The sequence below is a fragment of the Scyliorhinus canicula genome, chromosome 26 (assembly GCF_902713615.1).
Source record: "Scyliorhinus canicula chromosome 26, sScyCan1.1, whole genome shotgun sequence".
Classification (NCBI taxonomy): domain Eukaryota; kingdom Metazoa; phylum Chordata; class Chondrichthyes; order Carcharhiniformes; family Scyliorhinidae; genus Scyliorhinus; species Scyliorhinus canicula.
The window spans coordinates 24,868,420-24,891,744 of record NC_052171.1 but is presented as its reverse complement, the minus strand read 5'-3'; the positions used below and the strand labels follow the sequence as shown (position 1 = coordinate 24,891,744).

General features: G+C 45.7%; 1 protein-coding gene across 1 annotated transcript; it reads right to left on the bottom strand.

The window, feature by feature from the left end:
- Positions 1 to 644: 644 nt before the first annotated feature.
- On the bottom strand, positions 645 to 19,733 carry npy8br (neuropeptide Y receptor Y8b). The gene is made up of 2 exons (XM_038785537.1): positions 18,805 to 19,733; positions 645 to 3,508 (listed from the first exon to the last, which is right to left on the bottom strand). Exon 2 carries the CDS (start codon positions 3,328 to 3,330, stop codon positions 2,236 to 2,238), a length of 1,095 nt encoding a protein of 364 aa, XP_038641465.1. The 5' UTR covers positions 3,331 to 3,508; positions 18,805 to 19,733; the 3' UTR covers positions 645 to 2,235.
- Positions 19,734 to 23,325: the final 3,592 nt, after the last annotated feature.

Sequence of the window (23,325 nt, the reverse complement as noted above, 5' to 3'; positions counted from 1 at the left end):
ATGCAATGTTAGCATTCACGCCAGAGGGCTAGAATAATGGATGTACTGAGGCTCCATAAGGCTCTGGTCAGACCCCATTTGGAGTATTGTGAGCAATTGTGGGTCCCATATCAAAGGAAATATGTGCTGGCCTTGTAAAGGGTCCAGAGGAGGTTCACAAGAATGATTTGTGGAATGAAAAGCTTGTCATATGAGGAACAGTTGAGGAATCTGGGTCTGTACTGATTGGAGTTTAGAAGGATGAGAGGGGATCTTATTGAAACTTACAAGATACTGAGAGGCCTAGATAGAGTGGACATGGAGAGGATGTTTCCACTTGTAGGAAAAGCTAGAACCCGAGGGCACAATCTCAGACGAAAGGGATGATCCTTTAAAACACAGATGAGGAGGAGTTTCTTTAGCCAGAGGATGGTGAATCTGTGAATCTGTGGAACTCTTTGCCGCAGAAGGCTGTGGAGAAGGCAGGAAGAATGGGGGTGAGCAAAATATCAGTCATGACTGAATGGCAGGGCAGACTGAATGGCCTAATTCTGCTCTTAAGTCTTATATCTATTACATATATCCTTGAAGAATTTTCTCTGCTGAAGAGGGAGTCCTTGAAGAAATCAGGGAATTCTTGAAATGGTGAATAACAAAGCAATATGAACAACTCAATCTTATATTTTATTGGGACATTTGATGGTAATATCTTACCTCAGCATTACATTCAACGAGTTACATCAAAAGGTTATTTTACTGAAGGTTGAACAGAAAGCAATTTGAAATATTTACAAAGCATCTGGAACAGAATGAAGAAATTCTGAGGCTTGTCCATGGCCTTTACAAATTGACACCCTTCCCCATTTCTTTTTTACATTCAATTTAGTTGAAACAAAATCAGGGCTGCTTATATAATGGATGGCGAATAGACATCGGCTGATTTACAACGGAGGAGAAAGTGTCCACCCATCATTATTCTCACTGAGCTGCAGAAGAATATTTCCTCACACTGCTAGCACCAGAACCTCCCTCACCCCTCTTCTCTGCTCAAGATTCATGTCTGAAGAGGTTTGGCCCCTAAAGTTTGGCAAAAGAACATGGAGGTACAACATCAGTGTCTATAGTAAACAATATCATGCATTTTTACGTAAATATATATTAAAAAGACAGAATTCCTGTTTCAGTTTGAATATTTCCCCATCAATCAAGAGCTTTGTCTTGTCCTCTGACTACAGGCAATCTTAGGATGTAGTTTTTCTCTTTTAAAATCATCCAATTTTGTAATTTATACGTACAGAGTTCCCCATGTGGCACAGTTATATAGGCAGTGAGTAACTGAGCCTTGCTACCAGGCTCTGATTGCAGCACCTGCACAACAAAATGGAGCGTGGGTTTAAAACCATCCTTCCACACTTCTCCTGCCCCATGTTTCAGTCCAACTGACTGCCTTGCATGGTCAGTGACAAAGAGATAGGCTTGGAAATCACCTCATTTCCAAGTGTGCTCATGTAAATGAGAAATGAAAAGTCCAAGAGCACGAAAGTAGGCCAATCAAGCTCAACAAAATGTTCCTTTTTTTGATAAAAATTTTACTTACAACAAACAATTCCAATGTTGCAACATGCCTTTAATTCAGTCTTGCAACTGTTTTGTGGGATAATCATTAACACTCGAAAACAGTGTAATCTTCAACTCAGAAATACTACACACACTGCAACTGAACATCACTCAACCTGAAGATCTTGTGCCCGCAAGGGTGCTTCAGACATCGTTTTGGCATTGTGATGAGATGCCACTAGCATCATCCGTATGGTGGCCACTCCCTCGCCCACACCTCCAATCCATCAGACATTGCCCTCACTCAGTTGTGCAAACTTTATTGAGGACCACCAGCAGACTGGATAGGCAGGATCCCAGTAAGCCACACAAACAACACAACCCACAGGGTTACCTCAACCTGCCCATGGTCCATAACCACAGGAATGCAAATAGGAATTAAATTCATTGTCAACATCATATTCAGCTCAGGCCTGCATTTCACTGTCCTGCTTCACTGAGAAGGTGCATTTAGGGAGACATGGATTTTCAAACCATTGGGCATTGTTCTAGGTCATCCATCACTGCATCAGGCATGCCACCTCATCACAGATCTACATAATTATCACTGATCAAACCAGGCATAAGGTGAGGGATGGAATCGTCGGGTGTAGAAACAGCAAAAACAACGAATGTCAAGTCATCCACAAAGGCACAATGTTAATGGCGCACAGAAGCTTTTGACAGCTCAGTGTTGACCGTGGACAGGGGGAAAGTCTCATAACTGTCTGAGGCCCCCCCACAGCGACATCTGTACAGCATGGCCTTCACTTCCTTTTGGAAGTTGCTGTTCAGGAAACCATAGATGATTGGGTTGACACAGGTGGACAACATGGCTGTCAGGTGACAGAGGGAGAAGATCAGGTTGTGGTGACAAATGGAGATGGCCTCGTGGTTCCAATCGAAGATGGTATTGAAGACGGTGAGCGGCAGCCAGCAAAGGCCAAAGGCTGCGACGATAGATGCCAACATGACGTTGATCCTCCGACTGTGGCTGACCCTGCGGTTGCCATCCCTAGCCCGGTCCACCATCTCCCGGCGCCTTCGAAGTCGCAGAAAGATCCGGAAATAGCAAATCAGCATCAGGAGTAGTGGCAAGCCATACTGAAAAACCAAGAGGCAGGTGGTATAGGCTAGCTTCTGTCGTTCTGAAGACCAGTGCTCAATACAAGCTGCATGGTCCTCAAACATGTCCAGGAGAAAGGAGACATTTGCGTAGGGCTCGTTGGTCAAGATGTTGAAGGACACAAAGGGCAAAGAGATGAAACACCCCACCAACCAGCTGACAGCTGTTGCCAAGTAAGCATGTCTTACACTTGGCTTCCAGCCAGTAGGGTTGATGATTAGCTGGTGTCTCTCCAAAGCAATTAGGACCAAGGACAGGATGGACACAGTGACTGACATGCACTGAACAAATGGGGTCAACTTGCAAAGTGCGGCCCCAAGGATCCAACGGTCCATCATGGTGTAGATCACTGTCACTGGTAGGCATATGGTGGAGATGAGGATGTCAGAACACGACAGATTGGCAATTAAGATGTTGGTCACATTGCGCATTTCCTTCTGCCTGATGATGACCAGAACCAGGCACACGTTGCCGATCACACCCACTGCCATCACTGCACTGTACGCCACGACGAGGAAAGTGGTGCTACTCACTGAGTCAGAGCAGAACTGGAACTGCTCCGCCAGCAGTGAAATGTTGGGCCAGGAGACAGGATGGAATTTCATGGAATGGTTGAAGTTCTGATCCATTCTTCAACAGACTGGCCGGCTTTGCCTCACTGTTGTCCAAAATGCGAGTTCTCAGCAAGTCTTAGTCGGATGAAGATGGCACCTCCTTCATCCCATCTCGTGATCCTTCTCTTCCATGATTTGACCTGGATAGAATCCCTCAGTGTTCCCTTGGCTTTCTGTGCACCATCTGAGTCCCCTGTATGGAAAATAAGGAATGCACGTCAATTCAGAATTCACACATCTGCAGTTGCATATGTCATAGGCCGAAACGTTATATTAGTTACCACATTAGTTACAGTCCAACAGTGACTACACTTCAGAAAATTAATTAAATTCCCAAAATCCTGATGTCCAAAGTCAATTACTCTTCCCAAATACAGTGCAGTCACCACATCTCTCAGATTTTTCATATATTACAACACAAAACATTGCATTTGACAATGTGTACAGGACTTCTTTTGAACCCAGTATGCAACAATTCCAATATGGCCAAATTCACTATTAGATCACACTATGGGAAATGAAGCAGGGCATATAAACAAGTACAAGTAAGGGAACATCCAAGGGCGGCACTGTGGCGTAGTGTTTAGCACTGCTGCCTCACGGTGCCAAGGGTTCGGGTTCGATTCCGGCCCCGGGTCACTGTCCGTCTGGAGTTTGCACATTCTCCCTGCATCTGCGTGGGTCTCACCCCCACAACCCAAAGATGTGCAGGATAGGTGGATTGGCCACGCTAAAATTGCCCCTTAATTGGAAAGCTCATATCAAAGCTCATATCAAACACCTAGGACTTAGCTCCTCACTCTACAACTGGATCCTCAACGTTCTGACCAACAGACCACAATCAGTAAGAATGAACAACAACACCTCCTCCACAATAGTCCTCAATACAGGGGCCCCGCAAGGCTGCATACCTATTATACTCCCTGTACACACACGACTGCGTGGCAAAATTTGGTTCCGACTCCATAAAAGAAGTTTGTTGACGATATGACCATAGTGGGCCGGATCTCGAATAACGACGAGTCAGAATACAGGAGGGAGATAGAGAACCTAGTGGAGTGGTGTAACGACAACAATCTCTCCCTCAATGCCACTAAACTAAAGAGCAGGTCATTGACTTCAGGAATCAAAGTACTGTACACACCCCTGTCAGCATCAATGGAGCCGAGGTGGAGATGGTTAGCAGTTTCAAATTACTAGGGGTACACATCTCCAAAAATCTGCCCTGGTCCACCCACGTCAACACTACCATCAAGAAAGCACAACAGCACCTATACTTCCTCTGGAAACTAAGGAAATTTGGCATGTCCACATTAACTCTTACCAGCTTTTACAGGTGCACCAAAGAAAGCATCCTATCTCACTGCATCACAGCCTGGTATGGCAACTGCTCGGCCCAGGACCGCAAGAAACTTCAGAGAGTCGTGAACACCGCCCAGTCCATCACACAAACCTGCTTCCCATCCATTGACTCCATCTACACCTCCCGTTGCCTGGGGAAAGCAGGCAGCATAATCAAGGATCCCTCCCACCCGGCTTACTCACTCTTCCAACTTCTTCCATCGAGCAGGAGATACAGAAGTCTGAGAACACGCACGAACAGACTCAAAAACAGCTTCTTCCCCACTGTTACCAGAGTCCTGAATGATTCTCTTATGGACTGACCTCATTAATACTACACTCCTGTATGCTTCACCCGATGTCGGTGTTACATAGTTATGTGTTATGTGTAACTTGTGTTGCCCTATTATGTATTTCCTTTTATTTCCTTTTCTTTTCATGTACTTAATGATCTGTTGAGCTGCTCGCAGAAAAATATTTTTCACTGTACCTTGGTACACCTGACAATAAACAAAATCCAAAATCCAATCCAAATTGTTTTCTTAAAAAGTGATTTTCTCAATGAGATAAGCATTTTTTTTTTAAAGTCAGGGAACATCTCGTGTCCATAATATAACAGAAATATGATGTAAAAAAGGTTAATAGATTGGATTAAGGCTGATTCTGAGGGGCTGAGAACAGATCTTGGGAGAATAAAAGTCACAATAACGAGAAATGTTTAAAACTGTGAGCAACAATAATCTGATGGAAAATGATATTCTGCTAAAACAAAAGAACAAACTAAGGACCCCACGGATGAATAAAGATTAAAGGAACAATTGAAGATTAGGAAAGAGGAATACATTAAAGACACAGATACACGAGGAGTACATGATAAGAGAGAATACAAAGAAATTAAGAGAGAAGTCAAAAAATATATTGGAAGGTATAGAGGAATTCCAAAGTTATATTATTAAGGAACATAAAACAAAATAAAAAGGAAGGCTGGGATGGGAATAGGACCATTAAAACAGAGGCAGGATAATACCACAGGTAACGACAGAGACATGGCAGCATATTAAATAACTATTTTGCTTCAGTATTTACTATGAGATAGAACTAGTGGACATGACATTGAATGATGAGATGAGTAATAAGTTAAATTCATTTTAAATAAAAAAGGGGACGTATCAAATAAAATAATAGACAAGGTTGCAGTATTGGCAACAATCTTCAGTCAGAAAAGCTAATTAGATATTCCACCCGTCTCCTCCTGATGTACCGAGCATCACAGAGTCCAGCCGTCTCCAGATATCAAGAAACAGCTGAAGGTCCCAGAAAATATCCTGGCAATAGTCCTGAAGTCCTGTTCTCCAGACTACTTGGGCCCCTCGCCAAGCTATTTCAGTACAGTTACAACATTCGCATCCACCCAACAATGTGGAAAAGTGCCCAGGTATGTCTGGTGCACAAGACTTCCGTTGGCGTAATGAAGGGGGAAGACGCACATGAGGTGGCTCCCTCTGAAATGAAATGAAAATCGCTTATTGTCACGAGTAGGCTTCAATGAAGTTACTGTGAGAAGAACTGTACCTTGTAAACCCATGATAACTATTGGGATAGAGTTCTGTTGAGCTCTGCTTTTGTTGAAGCAGTCACATGGGAAGCATTGGGAATGAAAGGTTTATTTACAGACGTTTGAAAAGACTATGTACACAGGTCCTGGCAGGGATACCGTGCCTGGCTAACACTCAGGCTGGGTTTGAATACTCTGTGAGTTCCTCTCCCCTGATAAGAGGGCCCCGCCCCTCAGCAGGGAAGCACATACTCCACGAGATTCACGGGGAGCCTAATTGACCCAGCCGCGTGGGTACCATCAATGATGAGCTACCAGAGATGATGATGCAGGCAGTAATCACGTTAATCACAAAAAAGAGGAAGGACCCGGTGGAATGTGGGTTGTATAGACTCATATCACTATTGAACATGGATGTGAAAGTATTGGCTAAGTTGTTGGCGGGGAGGATGGAGGATTGTGTCCCGGGGATGGTTGTAGAAAATCAAACAGGCTTCGTGAAGGGCAGACAGCTCGCAAGTAATATAGGTTTTTGAACAGAGTTATGAATCCATCAGGGGCTCTGATACCAGAGGTGGTGGAGTCCATGGATGCGGATAAGGCATTTGATCGGGTGGAGTGGTGGTACTTGTTCGAGGTTCTGGGAAGGTTTGGGTTTGGGCTACGATTTGTGGTACCAAGGGCAAGTGTGAGGATGAATAATATGAGGCTTTGATTTACACAAGGGTACGAGACAGGGATGTCCGCTGTCGCCATTGCTATTTGCGCTGGCAGTTAGTGATGGCTCTTCGGGAGTCGGCAGAGTGGCGGGGGTTTACGAGGGGAAAGAGGGAGCACCGGGTGTTGCTCTATGCTGACGACCCATTGCTGTACGTTTCAGACTCGCTGAAGAGTATGGGAAGGATGGGCCTGTTGGGGAGGTTTGGAGGGTTCTCGGGGTACAAACTGAAGGTAGGGAAAAGCAAGGTTTTCTCAGTGAATGAGCTGGGACAGCGGGATAATTTAGGGGGAATGCCATTTACAGTAGCGAGGGATAGGTTGAAGTATTTGGATATTCAGGTAGCGAGGGAACAGACGGGGTTCAATTACTGGAACCTAACAAAGCTGGTGGAGGAGGCCAGGGGGATCTTAGGAGGTGGGATATGCTGCAGTTGACTTTGGCGGGGAGGGTCTAAGCTGTAAAAATGAATATTATGTAAAGGTTCTTGTTTAATTTTCAGGCTCTCCCATTTTTATACCAAAGGCCTTTTTTATTACTGGGTGGCGAATGTGGAAAGGTGCGGCGATGGTGGGAAGGAGAAGGGGTAGAGTGGGTTAGGAAGGAGGAGGAATCTTGTAAGGAGTCTAGTTTGAGGGCTATAGTGATGGCAGCGTTGCCAATGGCTCCGAGTAGGTATTCAGGGAGCCCGGCGGTGCAATTCACGGTGAAGAGGCATTTTAGGGTGGAAGGGATGCCGGTGTTATCGCCGCCGTGCGAGAATCATGGCTTTGAGCCGGGGGTGGGAGATAATGTATACAGGAGATAATCTGTATTTGGAGGAAGAGTTTGCCAGTCTGGAGGAGCTAAGGCCCAAAATCCATAAATGATTTGCTAAAAATATAACCAAAGTCAAATAGAATTTTAAAATCCTTAACTCATTTTAAAATAATGTAGGGAAGAGAAAGTGAAAGGATTACTATACATATACTATACGCGTTTCTCGGCGGCGTCAACAAGGCCTCAGGATCAGCAATTCTGGCCCCTACAGGGGGCCAGCATGGCACTTGAGCGGTTATGCCGCTCCAGCTGCTGATCCCAGCGCAAACTGGGCGGCGCGGGATCCGCACATGCGCAGTGACTTCCTTCCACATGCCGCCCCCGACGCAACATGGCGCAGGACTACAGGGGCCGGCATGGAGGAAAGGAGGCCCCCAGCCAGAGAGGCCGGCCCGCTGATCGGTGGGCCCCGATCGCGGACCAGGCCACATTAGAGACCCCCTCCGGGGTCGGACCCACCTCCCCACCTCCCCACAGGCCGCCCTCCCCGATCTTTCCACGCCGAGTTCCCGCTGGCTGAGAGAAGGTGTGGATGGCGCCGGCGGGACTCGCCGTTTTTACGACGGCCGCTCGGCCCATCCCGGGCCGAGAATCGGCAGGCCGGCTGCGCAGAGCAGCCCCCGACCAGCGCCGCGCCAACCACGTAGTGGCAATGGTGCCGATTCTCCGCAGTGGCAGCGTCGGGGCGGCGTGGGCACGATTCACGGCGGTCACGGGGATTCTCCGGCCCAGTCCCGGGCTGAGAGAATCCTGCCCACTATATTTAACAAGGGGATAGAATATGCCCAGGAAATTGTAGTCCGATCAGTGATGGGAAAAATAATGGAATCTCTATTAGAGGACAGCATTGAAGAAGAGTTCAAAAAGAAAAATACAATAATGAATCGTCAGCATGAATGTCAGAAATAAAAATATTCTTTGACTAACCTTGTTGAACTTTTTGAAGAGGGAACAAAGAAAGTAAACAATGATAATGGAATAGATGTGATTTTCAAAAGTCCTGCAATAAGGTGGAAACAGTGCCATAATGGTAATGTCACTGAAACAGTATTAGTTTTAAAGGATAAAATTGAAAAGCAAGCAAATAATTTTAAACCTGACCTTGGTTACATTACAATAAGATTAGCGAGATAAAATTAAAACAAAAACAGAAATTGCTTCAAATATTCAGATCAGGCAACATCTGTGGAGAAAGAAAGAGTGAACGTTTCAGATTAATGACCCTTCATCAGAACCTGGTCAGCGATCTGAAATGTAAACTCTATTTCTCTCTGCACAGGTTTGCCAGACCTGCTGATTATTGAGTATTTTCTGTTTGTGTTTCAGATTTTCAGCATCTGAAGTTTTTAACCTTTCTCCTTAGAGCAATGCTTCTCGCTAGACAGTTAAAAAGATATAGAAGCATAGGAGAGGGTGCAGAAAATATTTACAATGATGATTCAGAAAGCATGGGCATACATATAATGAAAAAAGATTGAGATGTGATCTAACAAAGGTCTTTAAAATTAGTAAAGGTTTTGACTCAGTGATTGCAGAGACAATGTTCCGGGCCTTGACGCTTGCGTCAAAGCGGCGCACCGAGAATGAGAACCGCATGCTCGGTTGCCGTCTTCCCCTCTGTTGCCCCGCAAGACATGGCAGCTTGATCTTGCGGGGCGGCGGAGAGAAAAGAGTGCATCTCTTAGAGATGCCGGGCCGACGATCGGTGGGCACCGATCCCGGGCCAGTCACCTCATATGAGCACGCCCGTGGTGCTCGATCCTCCGCCCCCCCACAGGCCCCACACTTACCAGTCGCGAAAGAGGGCGACAGAGGGCGAAAGAGGTCGAAAGAGGTCGAAAGAGGGCGCAAGACGGCGAAAGAGGGCGAAAGAGGGCAACAGAGGGCGACAGAGAGTGAGAGAGGGTGAGAGAGAGCGAAAGAGGGCGAAGGAGGGCGACAGAGGGCGAAAGGGGGTGAAAGAGGGCGAAAGAGGTTGAAAGAGGGCGCAAGACGGCGAAAGAGGGCAAGAGAGGGCGAAAGAGGGTGCGAGAGGGCCGAATGGCTTCCTTCTGCACTGTATGTTCGATGTAAAATAAAAGCTCATGGTGTAGGGTGTAACATATTAGCATGGATTAGCAAGCTAACAGAAAATAATCAGTATTCCAAAAGGGTAGACAGGATGGAACAGGAAGTCGAGTTGCTTTATTGGTTGAAGATGACATCAAGGCAGTATTAAGAAATTATATTGGCACTCGGGCCAAAAAGTTGAATCGATCTGGGGGGAAATAAAAAACAAGGGAAAAAACTCCTTGCAAGGAGTAATTTACAAGTCCCAGAGCAAAACCTCCAAACAGGGGCAGAGTATAAATGAAGAAAAAATGAGGGCTTGGTGAGAAGGGCACAACAGTATTCATGGGTGATTTTAATATTGATTGGATTAATCAAATTGGCATGGGTAGCCACGAGGGAGATTTCATAAAGTGCATGAAGGATTATTTCTTCGAGCAATATGTTATGGAGCCAACCAGGCAGCAGGCTGATTTAGATTTAGTATTAGGTTGTGAAGAAGGGTTGATAAATAGTCTTATCATTAAGGATCCTCTTGGAAGGAGTGATCACAACATGCTAGAATTTCAAATTCAGAATGAGTGAGAGAAGACAGAGTGCTAAACTAGAGTTTTAGCGTTGGGCAGAGGTAATTATACAGGCCTGAGGAAAGAATTAGCCCAAGTAGACTGGGGACAGATAATTGAGGGGAGGACAGGTGAGGAACAATGGTGGATATTTAGGGAGATATTAAATACCTCTCAATTAAAATATTTTCCAGAGATCAAGAGGAATTGTAAAATGGAGAAAAACGTTCCATGGCTAAACAAGGAAGTCAAGAAAGACATCAAGGCAAAAACTAGGGCAGACCATACTGCAAAAGCTAGTGGTAAACTGGAGGCTTGGGAGAACTTTAAGGTTCAGCAAAAGGCTACTAAAAATAAAATCAGAAGAGCTAAGATGAATCACAAAACGAAACTAGCAGAAAACATAAACACTGATACCAAAAGCTTCTGCAAGTATCTAAAGAAGAAGCGAATAGCTAAAGTAAATGTTGGCCCTTTAGAGGACGATACTGGTAAGGTAATAATGGGATTACAGAGATGGCGGAGGCACTGAACCAATATGTTGCCTCTGTCTTGACGGTAGAAGATAAACAATTTCCAAAAACTGCAGTTAATGAAGAGGAACTTGGTACAATAACCATCACTAAGGAGACTGTATTGAATAAACTAATGGGATTAAAGACAGTTAAGTCTCCAGAACCTGATGGCCGGCACCCTAGGGTATTAAGGGAGGTGGCAGCAGAGATAGTGGATGCATGGGTTATGATATTTCAGAATTGCCTGGATTCTGGAAAGGTCCCAGTGGATTGGGAACACGCTAATGTGATGTCCGTATTCAAAACGGGAGAGAGGCAAAAAGTAGCAATCTTTAGACCAGTTAGCTTGACCTCTGTGGTGGTTGCTGATTGTGATTGATTGCTGGAATCAATCATTAAGGAGGAGATGACTGAATGTTTGAAGACAAAGCTCAATCCAGCATTTAATCAAGAAGAAATGGAATGATATCCTTTATTAAAACAGGAATTGAACATAAAAGTAAGGATTTTAGTCTTCAGTTATACAGGGCATTATGGCGTCAGCACGGTGGCACAGTGGTTAGCACTTCTGCCTCACAACTCCAGGGACTGGGGTTTGATTCCAGCCTTGGGTGACTGCCAATGTGGGATTTGTAATTCTCCCCGCATCTGCGTGGGTTTCCACCCACAGTCCAAAGGTGTGCATATTAGGTGGATTGGTCATGATCAATACGCAGGGTTACGGGGGTAGGGAAGGGTGTGGGCCTAGGTAGAGTGCTCTTTGAAGGAGTCAGTGCAGGCTCGATAGGCTGAATGGCCTCCTTCTGCATTGTAGGGATTCTATAGATTCACATCTTGAAAGCGGAGTGCAGCTTTGGTCCCCTTATTTATTGAAGGATGGAAAGGGCCGTTCAGAAGATGTTTTCTAGATTGATACCTGGAATGAGTGGGTTGGACAGGGTGGACTTGTTTTCACTAGAGTTCAGGAAAGTGAGGGTGACTTGATTGAAGTATGTAAGATCCTGAATAGCCTCGACAAGGTGGCTGTGGAAAGGATGTTTCCTCTTCTGGGTCTTGGAGACAGAGTTTTTCAGCGCTGAAAGTAGCTCTTTGGCCCATCGTGTCAGTTCCGCCATCAAACACATATCTATTCAAATCCTATTTTCCAACATTTGAAACGCCATAGCAGACAAGGCTTTGGACCAAGTGCTCATCTAAATGCTTCTTAAACGTTGTCACTCCAGAACTAAGGGGCACTGTTTTGAAATTAGGGGTCACCCTGATAGGACAGAGATGAGGAAGCTGCAGGAGAAGAGACACTGAATATTTTTAAGGCAGAGATAGAGAGGCAAGGGAATTAAAGGTTATCGGGGGTAGACTGAAATGTGAATTCGAAACGCAAACAGATCGGCCATGATCTTATTAAATGATGGAGTAGGCTTGAGGGGTCGAATAGCTGGCTGCTTCTCCTATCTCGTACGTTTATATGACTGGAAAAGCTACAACGGGATCAAAAATGCTGGCATAGACTGATTGAGCTGAATGGCTTGTTTCGGAGTTGTATTTCCTATGGAACTGCTATTTGCAGAATGCTCTTGACCATACTTTGATTAGTATTTGAATTGACAGCCACCTCCCTCAGCACAAAGCAACCAATATTGAACTGGTGCTGGTTAATTGTCCCTTTCCATCCATTAAATATGACTTAACCCCAACAATAAATAATGGCATTTATATTGCTTCTCCGACTCAGAAAAGGAGTCATAGCACTTGGCATTGGCATAAGGAAAAGTGTCGCAGAAGTTAAGGAACTATTAGGACAAAAGCAAAATACTGAAGATGTGGAAATGTGAAATATTATCAGGAAATGCTTGAAATACTCAGCAGGTCAGGCAGTATCTGGGGAATGAAAAAAACTGAGACAATGTTTCAGGTCAGTGACCTTCCATCAGAATTCTTCGAACAGATGACCAAGCGTTGGTTTTAAGGAGGATCTTAAAAGGACTGAGAGTGGATATGTTATAGGAAAAAGGTCCACTAACATAGGATTAGAGGGCTGAACACCCAAGCTTATGCCAAAAGTGAGACAAAGGGTTAGAGTTGGAGCAATCTAGAGATCACAGATGGTTGTAATTCTGAAGTGCATCATGGAGGTGGGCAGGATCTTTCAGACAGTACACAGAGATAGAAGTTCAACACCTTGCACCAGCTATGTAGGAACAAGAAAACATAGAACATAGAACATTAAAGCGCAGTTCAGGCCCTTCGGCCCTTAATGTTGCGCCGACCTGTGAAACCACTCTAAAGCCCTATTCCCTTATCATCCATACGTCTATACAATGACCATTTGAATGCCCTTAGTGTTGGCGAGTTGGGCAGCAGGGTGGCGCAGTGGTTAGCATTGCTGCCTCAGGTCGCTGAGGTCCCAGGTTCGATCCCGGCTCTGGGTCACTGTCCGTGTGGAATTTGCACATTCTCCCCGTGTTTGAATGGGTTTACACCCACAACCCAAAGATGTGCAGCATAGGTGGACTGGCTGCAATAAATTGCCCCTTAATTGGAAAAATGAATTTGCTATTCTAAATTTATGTAGCGAGAGGCAGCACCGTTTTGTGAAGGGGTAGTCGTGTCTCACTAACTTGATAGAGTTTTTCAAAGAGGTCACAAAGATGATTGACGCAAGTAGGGCAGTGGATGTTGTCTATATGGACTTCAGTAAGGCCTTTGACAAGGTCCCTCATGGCAGACTGGTACAAAAGGTGAAGTCACACGGGATCAGGAGTGAGCTGGAAAGATGGATACAGAACTGGCTAAGTCATAGAAGGTAGAGAGTAGCAATGGAAGGGTGCTTTTCTGATTAGAGGGCTGGGACTAGTGGTAGAACATAGAACATAGAACAGTACAGCACAGAACAGGCCCTTCGGCCCTCAATGTTGTGCCGAGCCATGATCACCCTACTCAAACCCACACATCCACCCATACCCGCAACCCAACAACCCCCCCCCTTAACCTTACTTTTATTAGGACACTAAGGGCAATTTAGCATGGCCAATCCACCTAACCCGCACATCTTTGGACTGTGGGAGGAAACCGGAGCACCCGGAGGAAACCCACGCACACAGGGGGAGGACGTGCAGACTCCACACAGACAGTGACCCCGCCGGGAATCGAACCTGGGACCCTGGAGCTGTGAAGCATTTATGCTAACCACCATGCTACCCTGCTGCCCCAAGTGTTCCGCAGAGATCAGTGCTGGGACCTTTGCTATTCGTAGTATATATAAATGATTTGCAGGAAAATGTAACTGTTCTGATTATTAATTTTCAGACGACACAAAGGTTGGTGGAATTGCGGATAGCGATGAGGACTGTGAGAGGATACAGCAGGATTTCGATTGTTCGGAGACTTGGGCGTAGAGATGGCAGATGGAGTTTAATCCGGACAAATGTGAGGTAATGCATTTTGGAAGGTCTAATGCAGGTCGGGAATATACAGTGAATGGTAGAACCCTCATGTAAGAAAAGGCCAGCCAGTCAGTCCCTTGAGCCTGTTGTACCATTCAATCAGATTACATTTGGTTGGTAGACAAACTGTTTACCCACCCTTTTCTCAACATCCCTTGATACCCTTATCTAACCAAAATCTGTCAATCTTAGTCTTGAAAATTTCAATTGACTGGCAGCATTCACAGTCAGGAGCTCCATATTTCCCAGTTCCTTCCCATTTCATTCCTGCCCAACATTCCTGTATTTTTAAGATGTGCCTCCTTGTTCTTTTTTTTTCCTCCACCAAAGGAGATATTTTGTAAAATAACATAAACATACAGAACATTGGATTGGATTTGTTTATTGTCACGTGTACCGAGGTACAGTGAAAAGTATTTTTCTGCAAGCAGCTCAACATTAAAGGGCGATTCAGCCAACCGGGCCTGCACTAGCTCCTTAATTATTCAATCAGTATCCTATCCCTTGCTGTTTCTCCATAGCCCTGTAATCTATTCCCCTTCAGGTAAAAAGCAAGGGAGCTGTACCACATATCCTGTTAAAGATTTATTCCTCAATCAACATTTTAGAAACAGGTAATGTTGTTTCATTGGATTAATAAATTTCATTGCTATTGGATGAGTTTGCTGGAGGTCATGTGACTTTCTTATTTCCTATCTTATAACACACTTCATTAGCTGTAAAGCATTTTAAACTGGTCTGTGCTCATGACAGGGTTAATGTAAATACAAGCCTTTATTTCAAGTATTTATCCCATTCTCGTTTTACAGTAACCATTGAATCCACTCCATCATGTTTTCGCGCAGTGAATTCCACATAAAAACTTGCTGTTAAGAAAATTCTCCTTCCCACCGCCCCCCCCCCCCCCCCCCCAACACACACACACTGACACACACACGTCGTTTTTTTCTCCATTGTTCCAACTGAATCCCATGATCATTTTAAGCACCTCAATTAGGCAATCTTACTTGCTTGAAAAGTTCTGTAGGTAGTTAGGAAACAAAGCCGAGTCTGCAAGACTATTGGGGAAAGTTGGTTCACTCTATGAACCTTTCAAAGAGCCAGCAACGTCACCATAGTCTAGTGTCTACTTTCTATGCTGCAAGATTTCAAATCACTCAAACCATATTAGTGTACACCAAATCACTTCCAAATTCTCAACTATAGAGTCATAGAGGTCCAACAGCACAGAAAAGGCCCTTCAGCCCATCGCATCTGCACTTGTTAAAAACATCCACCTGACGTCCGGTAGCAGCCATGGAGTAGGAGGTCGCATATTTGGTAGCTCCCGCTTGTGGTGAACTTTTTTGGACCTTTGCTCCCGACTTTTGTGGAATTTGATCGGAAAAATGGGAGGCGAGTGAGACAGAGAGGAGGAATTCTCCCACTAATTTAAGGAGATGTGGAGCAGAAGTGGTTTTATAAGAAGAAATAGCAGGGCAAAAAAGACGCGTGCAGAACCTACAGCACAGGAGAACATGGCGAAGGTGCAGGATCTTGGATTGGAAGCCCAGTGGTCAACGGTACAGCTGGTGAAATTCATTCAGGAGAATTTCGCCAAGCAAAAGTCAGAAGGTTTAGACCCGATAAGGCAGGTGGAACAGAGACTAGAAGCCCACGGACTGGCAATCTACAGGGTGAAAAAGAAGGTGGTCGAGCACGTGGACCAGCTAACCGTGCTGGAGGCGGAGATGGAGCTGATGAGGGACCACCAGAAAAGGCTGCAGGAGAAGGTGGAGGATTTGGAGAACAGGCCCCGCAGACAGAACCTGAGGATCTTCGGCCTCCCGGAGTGTAGCGAGGGATTGAACGCAAGGGCATACATGGCAAGTATGCTTGAAAAGCTGTTGGGTGATGGGGCGTTTGCTCGACCCTTGGAAGTAGACAGAGCGCATAGAGCGCTTGTGAGGAAGTCGTGTTTGAATGAGCAGCCGAGGGTGATAGTGGGGCAAATGCGCCGGTTCCTGGATAGGGAACAGATTTCACGGTGGGCCAAGCAGACACGGAGCTGCAAATGGGGGGACAGCGAGCTGCGCATCTATCAGGACCTGGGTGCAGAACTGGCCAAAAGAAGAACGGGATTTAATAGGGTAAAATCGGCCCTCTTCAAGAATGGGGGTGAAGTTCGGAATGTTACACCCAGCTCGTTTGTGGGTCACCTACTTTGGATCACCAGACGAGGCAATGCACTTTGTTAAGGACAAAAGACTAGCAGGTGACTGAAGATACTGAACGTTGGGAGCGGGTAATGCTGTGCTGGTGCTGTTGAAGTTATTTTCGTTATGGACTGTACATGGAGTGCTTTTTGTATCAATTTTTGGACCATTGCTCAGTTTTGTATGTGAGTTAACTTTGTTTTTGTGGGGGGGTGGGGGAGTCGATTTTTTCTTATGTCTGTCTGTTGGGGCTTGTGATGTTTTGAATATGTATGTTCGAGCGGGGGGGAGGGAGAACAATAATGGGTAGGATGTTTGGCGCCATGGGCGGGGGCTACCAGGCTAGCTGGGTGGTCTAGCTCACGGAAGCACAGTTGGGGGGGGGGGGGGGGGCAAGCTGGTGATAAGTTTGTTGAGGGGGCCTGGGATTGTTGTTCTGTTAATGGGGGGAGGGGAGTGGGCGGGGGGGAACTGCTCTGCTGACAGGGGAGGGACTGTTGTTGGAGGTCGAGGATGGTGGCTGCCTGAGGGAGGCCCTGTGGAGGCGCGGGACTTGAATGATCAGCGGGAGAAGGGGGGTGTGCCACACATCAGAGGGCTGAATGGGCCAGTCAAGAGGGCTCACGTGTTCGCGCATTTGAGGAGGTTGAAGGTTGATGCGACAATGCTGCAGGAGACACACCTGAGGATAATGGATCAGACTAGACTGAGGAAGGGGTGGGTCGGTAAAGTATTTCACTTGGTGTTGGACTCTAAGACGAGGGGGGGACCGCGATCCTGATCAATAAGCGGGTATCATTTGAGACAGGGAATACAGTTGTGGACTCAGGGAGTACATAGAACATAGAACAGTACAGCACAGAACAGGCCCTTCAGCCCTCGATGTTGTGCCGAGCCATGATCACCCTACTCAAACCTACGTATCCACCCTATACCCGTAACCCAACAACACCCCACCCCTTAACCTTACTTTTTAGGACACTACGGGCAATTTAGCATGGCCAATCCACCTAACCCACACATCTTTGGAATGTGGGAGGAAACCGGAGCACCCGGAGGAAACCCACGCACACACGGGGAGGATGTGCAGACTCCGCACAGACAGTGACCCAGCCGGGAATCGAACCTGGGACCCTGGAGCTGTGAAGCATTTATGCTAACCACCATGCTACCGTGCTGCCCTTAAGTAGGTATATCATGCTAAGTGGGATGCCAGTGGTGATCATAAATGTTTACACACCAAACTGGGACGATGCGGACTTTATGAGGCGGTGTTAGGGAACATCCCGGACCTTGACTCACATCTGGGATGGTGGGCCTGCTGCTGGTGAGGGTATTTAATGAGGCAAGGGAGCGAGGTGTTCTTCCCCCAACAATGTCACAGGCCTCGATTCCATTGATCCTGAAGCGGGAGAAGAATCCAGAACTATGCGGGTCATACAGGTCCAATCCAACTGTTGAACGTCGATGCCAAACTGTTGGCTAAAATCTTCGCCCCAAAGATAGAATACTGTGTCCGGGAGGTGATAGGGGAAGACTAGATGGGGTTTGTTAAGGGCAGGCAGCTAACAGCCATGATGCCCTCCGAGGGGAGGGAGATGGAGGTAGTGATCGCTATGGACACGGAAAAGGCCTTCAACCGGGTGGAGTGGAATTATTTGTAGGCGGTGTTGGGCCGGTTCAGCTATTTTCTGTTCAGGGTAGGTGGGATTAGCGAGGGATGGAGATGTTTTTATGCACTATGTTTACATTTGTATTTGTACTGTTTATTGTTATTTTTATAAAATTATAAATACCTTAATAAAATGTTTTACCAAAAAAAACAACCACCTAAGTATTCTAATCCCATTATCCAGCTCTTGGTGCATAGTCATAACTGTTAAAGAGTATTATTATTTGGTGCTCAAAAGCGAGATTTGTTGCTATTACACCAGAATCTCTCTATGGTAAAGTTTGGAAAGTCATCAAAACCACTATAAGAAGCCAAAATAATGAGTGCTATTTACAAAACAAAATAATACTGGTAAGCCATGGCCTTTTGAAACTGCTCAAAAGACGAGTGTGCTGTTCAGTGTATTCAGCAGTTAGTATATACAGTTTTCTCTTCCCTCTCATCACCAGGACCTCCCAAATTCAGTAGCATGCAGAGAGCTTAAAAGGTCCACATGCAGTCATTGGTCGGAGGGGAAGCCATGCAACAATGAATAGCAAACAGCCACGGCCCTGAGACCACTCCGTTCAGAAGCTTCCAAGCGCACAGTGCCCAGGTACTGAAGCTTAGCCCTTACCTGAAGTCACACAAGCAACAGCTGCGATTCTCACCGTTTTGTTTGGGTAGATCTGCGGATTTGATCGCCGTCTCCTGGGAAGATGCCGCTGTGGCTTCTTTCTTTCGATTTCCAGCTGTAGAAATGCCAGAAGCTGACGTCTATTCAGATGCAGGGAGTGGGCGACTGGTCCTAAAGGCCTCAGCCCATCTTCACTAAGCGATCTACACTGTCTCACACACACACACACAAGCAGCAGCAGCAGCAGCCTGGCTTATTTGTGCCAGAGCTGTTTTCTTGCCGACCCTCCTCTCCTCCCCTTCATGCTGATCGCTGCCACAGGAAAGTTCCATCAGCTCAGCTGCTGAGATTTGTCTCCTGCTTGAATTTCATACTGCAGTCTCTAGCCTCCGTCTGAGTGCAACTCCGCAATGTGCTGTGATAGGTTGGAAGAGCAGCCCAGGCTCTGGGCTCTGAAGGGATTTCGCTCGCAGGTAATTAAAGGAAAATCAATGTGCACCAACAGTTTTTTTTCAGCGGTGCCACTAAATGCTGACGACATGGGGTCTGGACTGCGTTGAAGCAGCCTGGGAGTAGCAGCTCTGACTCCTGCTCAGTCCTCTTTGCAGCCCCTGCTGTGATGCAGAGTCAAAGAAACAACTTGCACGTATTTACATTGCGCTTTGCACAATCCACGGGCGCTCCAGAGCATTTCGCCGCCAATAAATGATTTGAAAGGTAGAATCACTCTAGCTATCAATTCAGCCAATTTGATCTCAGAAAAATCTCACAAACCACATTTTCTGTTTCAGTAATGATTGTAAAGCTATCAGCAACAAATCCACTGCATTGAACAGTGCCACAGTTACCAGGAAATCTTTGAAACCTACCCAGCAAAATCTTTATTTAGTGTCTCAATTCGGAACACAGGAACAAGACTGGGTGGTGCAGTTCCTTCGGTCTGTTCTGCTGTTCAAGGAGACAGAGCTGCTCTATGGCCGGTCAGCAGGTCTGGCAGCGTTTGTGGAAAGAGAATCAGAATTAACGTTTTTGAGTCCAATATTCTTTGGAGCCAGTCACAGAGTCATATTAAAAATCTATTGGAGTAATATTGGACTTCAAATGTTAACTCTGTTTCTCTCCAAGGATGCCATACCGGCTGAGTTTTCCTGCACTTTGTTATGATTTCACATTTCCAGCATCTTGCTTTTATTGAGACCTACATCTGCTACTGTCCCATATCCTGTAAAAGCTTTTGAAAATTAACAGTTGATCTAGCAACAAGTGCCATTTGTGGAAAAGAATTTCAAATTTCTCTTTGTGAATTTCCCTCTTGAAATGTCTGGCTCTTTGCTTCCAATCCTGGACTCCTCATCCCAACCCTGGACTCCTCATCCCAACTCTCTCAGTTGATCCAATATGTTTGCCTCAATATCTTAAAACGTTGGTTTTAAGCCTACTAAATTTCAGGAACTACAATCCAATGTTTTAGAACCTTTCCTCAAAGTTTAACCTTTGGAGTCTTCAACTCATTCTGTTAAACCATCGCTGCAATCCCTCCAAGGCCAATATATTCTTCCAAAGATGTTCAAAGTACTCCAAATGTGGTTTAACCAGGATTGTGCCGAAGCATAAGATTATAAGACATAGGAGCAGAATTAGGCCACTAGGCCCATCGAGTCTGCTCCCCCATTCAATCATGGCTGATATTTTTCTCAGCCCCATTTCCTGCCTTCTCCCCACAACACCTGATCTCCTTATTAATCAAGAGCTTATCTATTGCTGCCTTAAAGACACTCAGTGAATTGGCCTCCACAGCCTTCTGCGGCAAAGAGTTCCACAGATTCACCACCCTCTGGCTGAAGAAATTCCTCCTCATCTATGTTTTAAAGGATCATCCCTTTAATCTGAGATGGTGTCCTCTCCTTCTAGTTTTTCCGACAAGTGGAAACATCCCCTCCATGTCCACTCTATCCAGGCCTTATACAGTCTCAGAAGTACATCCCTGGTCTTGTATTCTAGCCCTCTTGACATGAATGCTAACATTTCATTTGCCTTAACTGCCGACTGAACCTGCACATTAACCTTAAGAGAATCGTGAACAAGGACTCCCAATGCTTTCCGAAGCATTTCCCCATTTAGAAAATAGTTCCAAAGTGCATAACCTCACACTTTTCCACATTGTATTTCATTTGCCACTTCATTGCCCACTCTCCTAGTTTGTCCAAGTCCTTCTGCAGCCCCCTTGCTTCCTCAATACTACCTGCCCCTCTACAGATCTTTGTATCATCTGCAAACTTAGCAACAGTGCCTTCAGTATCTTCTTCCAGATCATTAATGTATATTGGAAGAAGTTGTGGTCCCAGCACAAACCCCTGAGGCACCCTACTAGTCACCGGCTGCCATCCTGAAAAAGACCCCTTTATCCCCACTCCTTGCCTTCTGCCAGTCAGCCAATCCTCTATTCATACCAGGATCATACCCGTAACACCATGGGCTTTTAACTTATTTAACGTCTCCTATGCGGCACCTTGTCAAAGGCCTTCTGGAAATCTAAATAAATCACGTCCACTGATTCTCCTTTCTCTAACTTGCTTGTTACCTCCTCAAAGAACTCTAACAGATTTGTCAGACACGACAAATAACTTCCAGCATTACTTCTAGCGTAACTTCTAGCAACTTGTGTTCTACTCCTCTAGGCATGAAGGCCATAATTCCATTCTCCTTTCTGATTATTTTCACTACCAGTTTCTGACATTTCAATAAACTATGTATCAAGACCACCAAGGTTATAACTTTTCATAATTTAGAACAAAAGAAATGGGAAGAGATCAAATGGCCCACTGAACCTGCTCTGCCAGGATCATGGCTTATCTTCAGCTTCAACTCCACTTCCAGCCCACACCCCATATCCCTCGAAAGACCAAACATTCCTCATCACAAGACTGTGCCCGTGTTCTAGAATCCCCAACCAATGGGAAACAACCTTTGTATCCCGTCAAACTCCTTCAGACACTTCTATGTTTCAATTAGATAATTCTTCTGAAACCGCAGAGTAGACCCAAATTACTCATTCTGTCATCCCAGGAACTAATTTAGTGATTCTTCCATATCCCGCCTCCAAGGCAAGTGGATCATTTCCTTAATTTTTTAACAAGGCATCTATGGGTTATAGGCATTGCTTAAATTTATTGCCCATTTCTAATTCCCCTGAGATCGTAGTGGTGAGCTTCCTTCTTGACCGCTGCAATCCCTGAGGTGTAGGTACCCCCATGGTGCTTTTTGTGAGGGAGTTCCAGGGTTTTGACCTAGCAACAGCGAAGGAACGGTGCTATATTTCCATGATGATTAGTGATTTTGATGGGAACTTCCAGGTGATGGTGTTCCTCAGAATTAGCGGTCGCTTGTCCTTCTAGATGGTAGCAGTTGTGGGTTTGGAAGGAGTCTTGGTGAGTTCCTGCATTATTTTCATAGAATTTACAGTGCAGAAGGAGGCCATTCGGCCCATCGAGTCTGCACTGGCTCTTGGAAAGAGCATCCTACCCAAGGCCCTACCTCCACCCTATCCCCATAACCCAGAAACCCCACCTAACACTAAGGGGCAATTTATCATGGCCAATCCACCGAACCTGCACATCTTTGGACTGTGGGAGGAAACCGGAGCACCCGGAGGAAACCCACGCACACACGGGGAGGACGTGCAGACTCCACACAGACAGTGACCCAGCGGTGAATCGAACCTGGGACCCTGGTGCTGTGAAGCATTTGTGCTAGCCACAATGCTACCGTGCTGCCCCTGGGCAGTGGATGTGGGATGTAGGCATAGCTAGCAAGGCCAGCATTTGTTGCCCTTCCCTAACTGCCCTTACAGGTAAGAGTAACCACATTGCTGTGGGCCTGGGGTCACATGAAAGCCAGACAATTCCTTCCCTAAAGGACATTAATGAACCAGATGGATTTTTACAAACAATCGATAATCGACATTAGACTTTCAATTCCAGATATTTTATTGAATTTAAATTCGACCATCTTCGTGGTATTCAAACCCGGGTCTCCAGGTCATTACACTGGGTCTTTGCATTGCTTGTTCAGACACAATACCACTGCATTACTGCCTTCCCTACTTAGGTTCAAGCTGTACACAGTGCTCCAGGTTCAGTCCCACCAAAGTCCTGTACAATTATATAGCAAGATTCCTTAATCTTGCAATAAATGCTAACATGGCATTTCGTGCTAATTGTTATTGAACCTAGAAACATAGAAAATAGGAGGCCATTCAGCCCTTCGAGCCTACTCTGCCATTCATTATGATCATGGCTGAATGTCCAACTAGGTAAGATATTCCCACTCCCCCACACTCCTTTGACCCCTTTATCCCCAAAAGCTATATCTATGTCCCAGGAATCAGTCTGCAGAGCCTTCACTGCACTCCCTCCATAGCTAAAACATCCTCCCTCTATGGACACTAAAACTGCACACAATATTCCAGGTGCGGTCTCACTAAGGACCTGTATAATTGCAGTAAGGTGTGCCTGCTCCTAA

Coding starts and splice junctions, on each gene's coding strand:
- npy8br (XM_038785537.1), bottom strand. CDS start 3,330: ATGGATCAGAACTTCAACCATTCCATGAAATTCCATCCTGTCTCCTGG.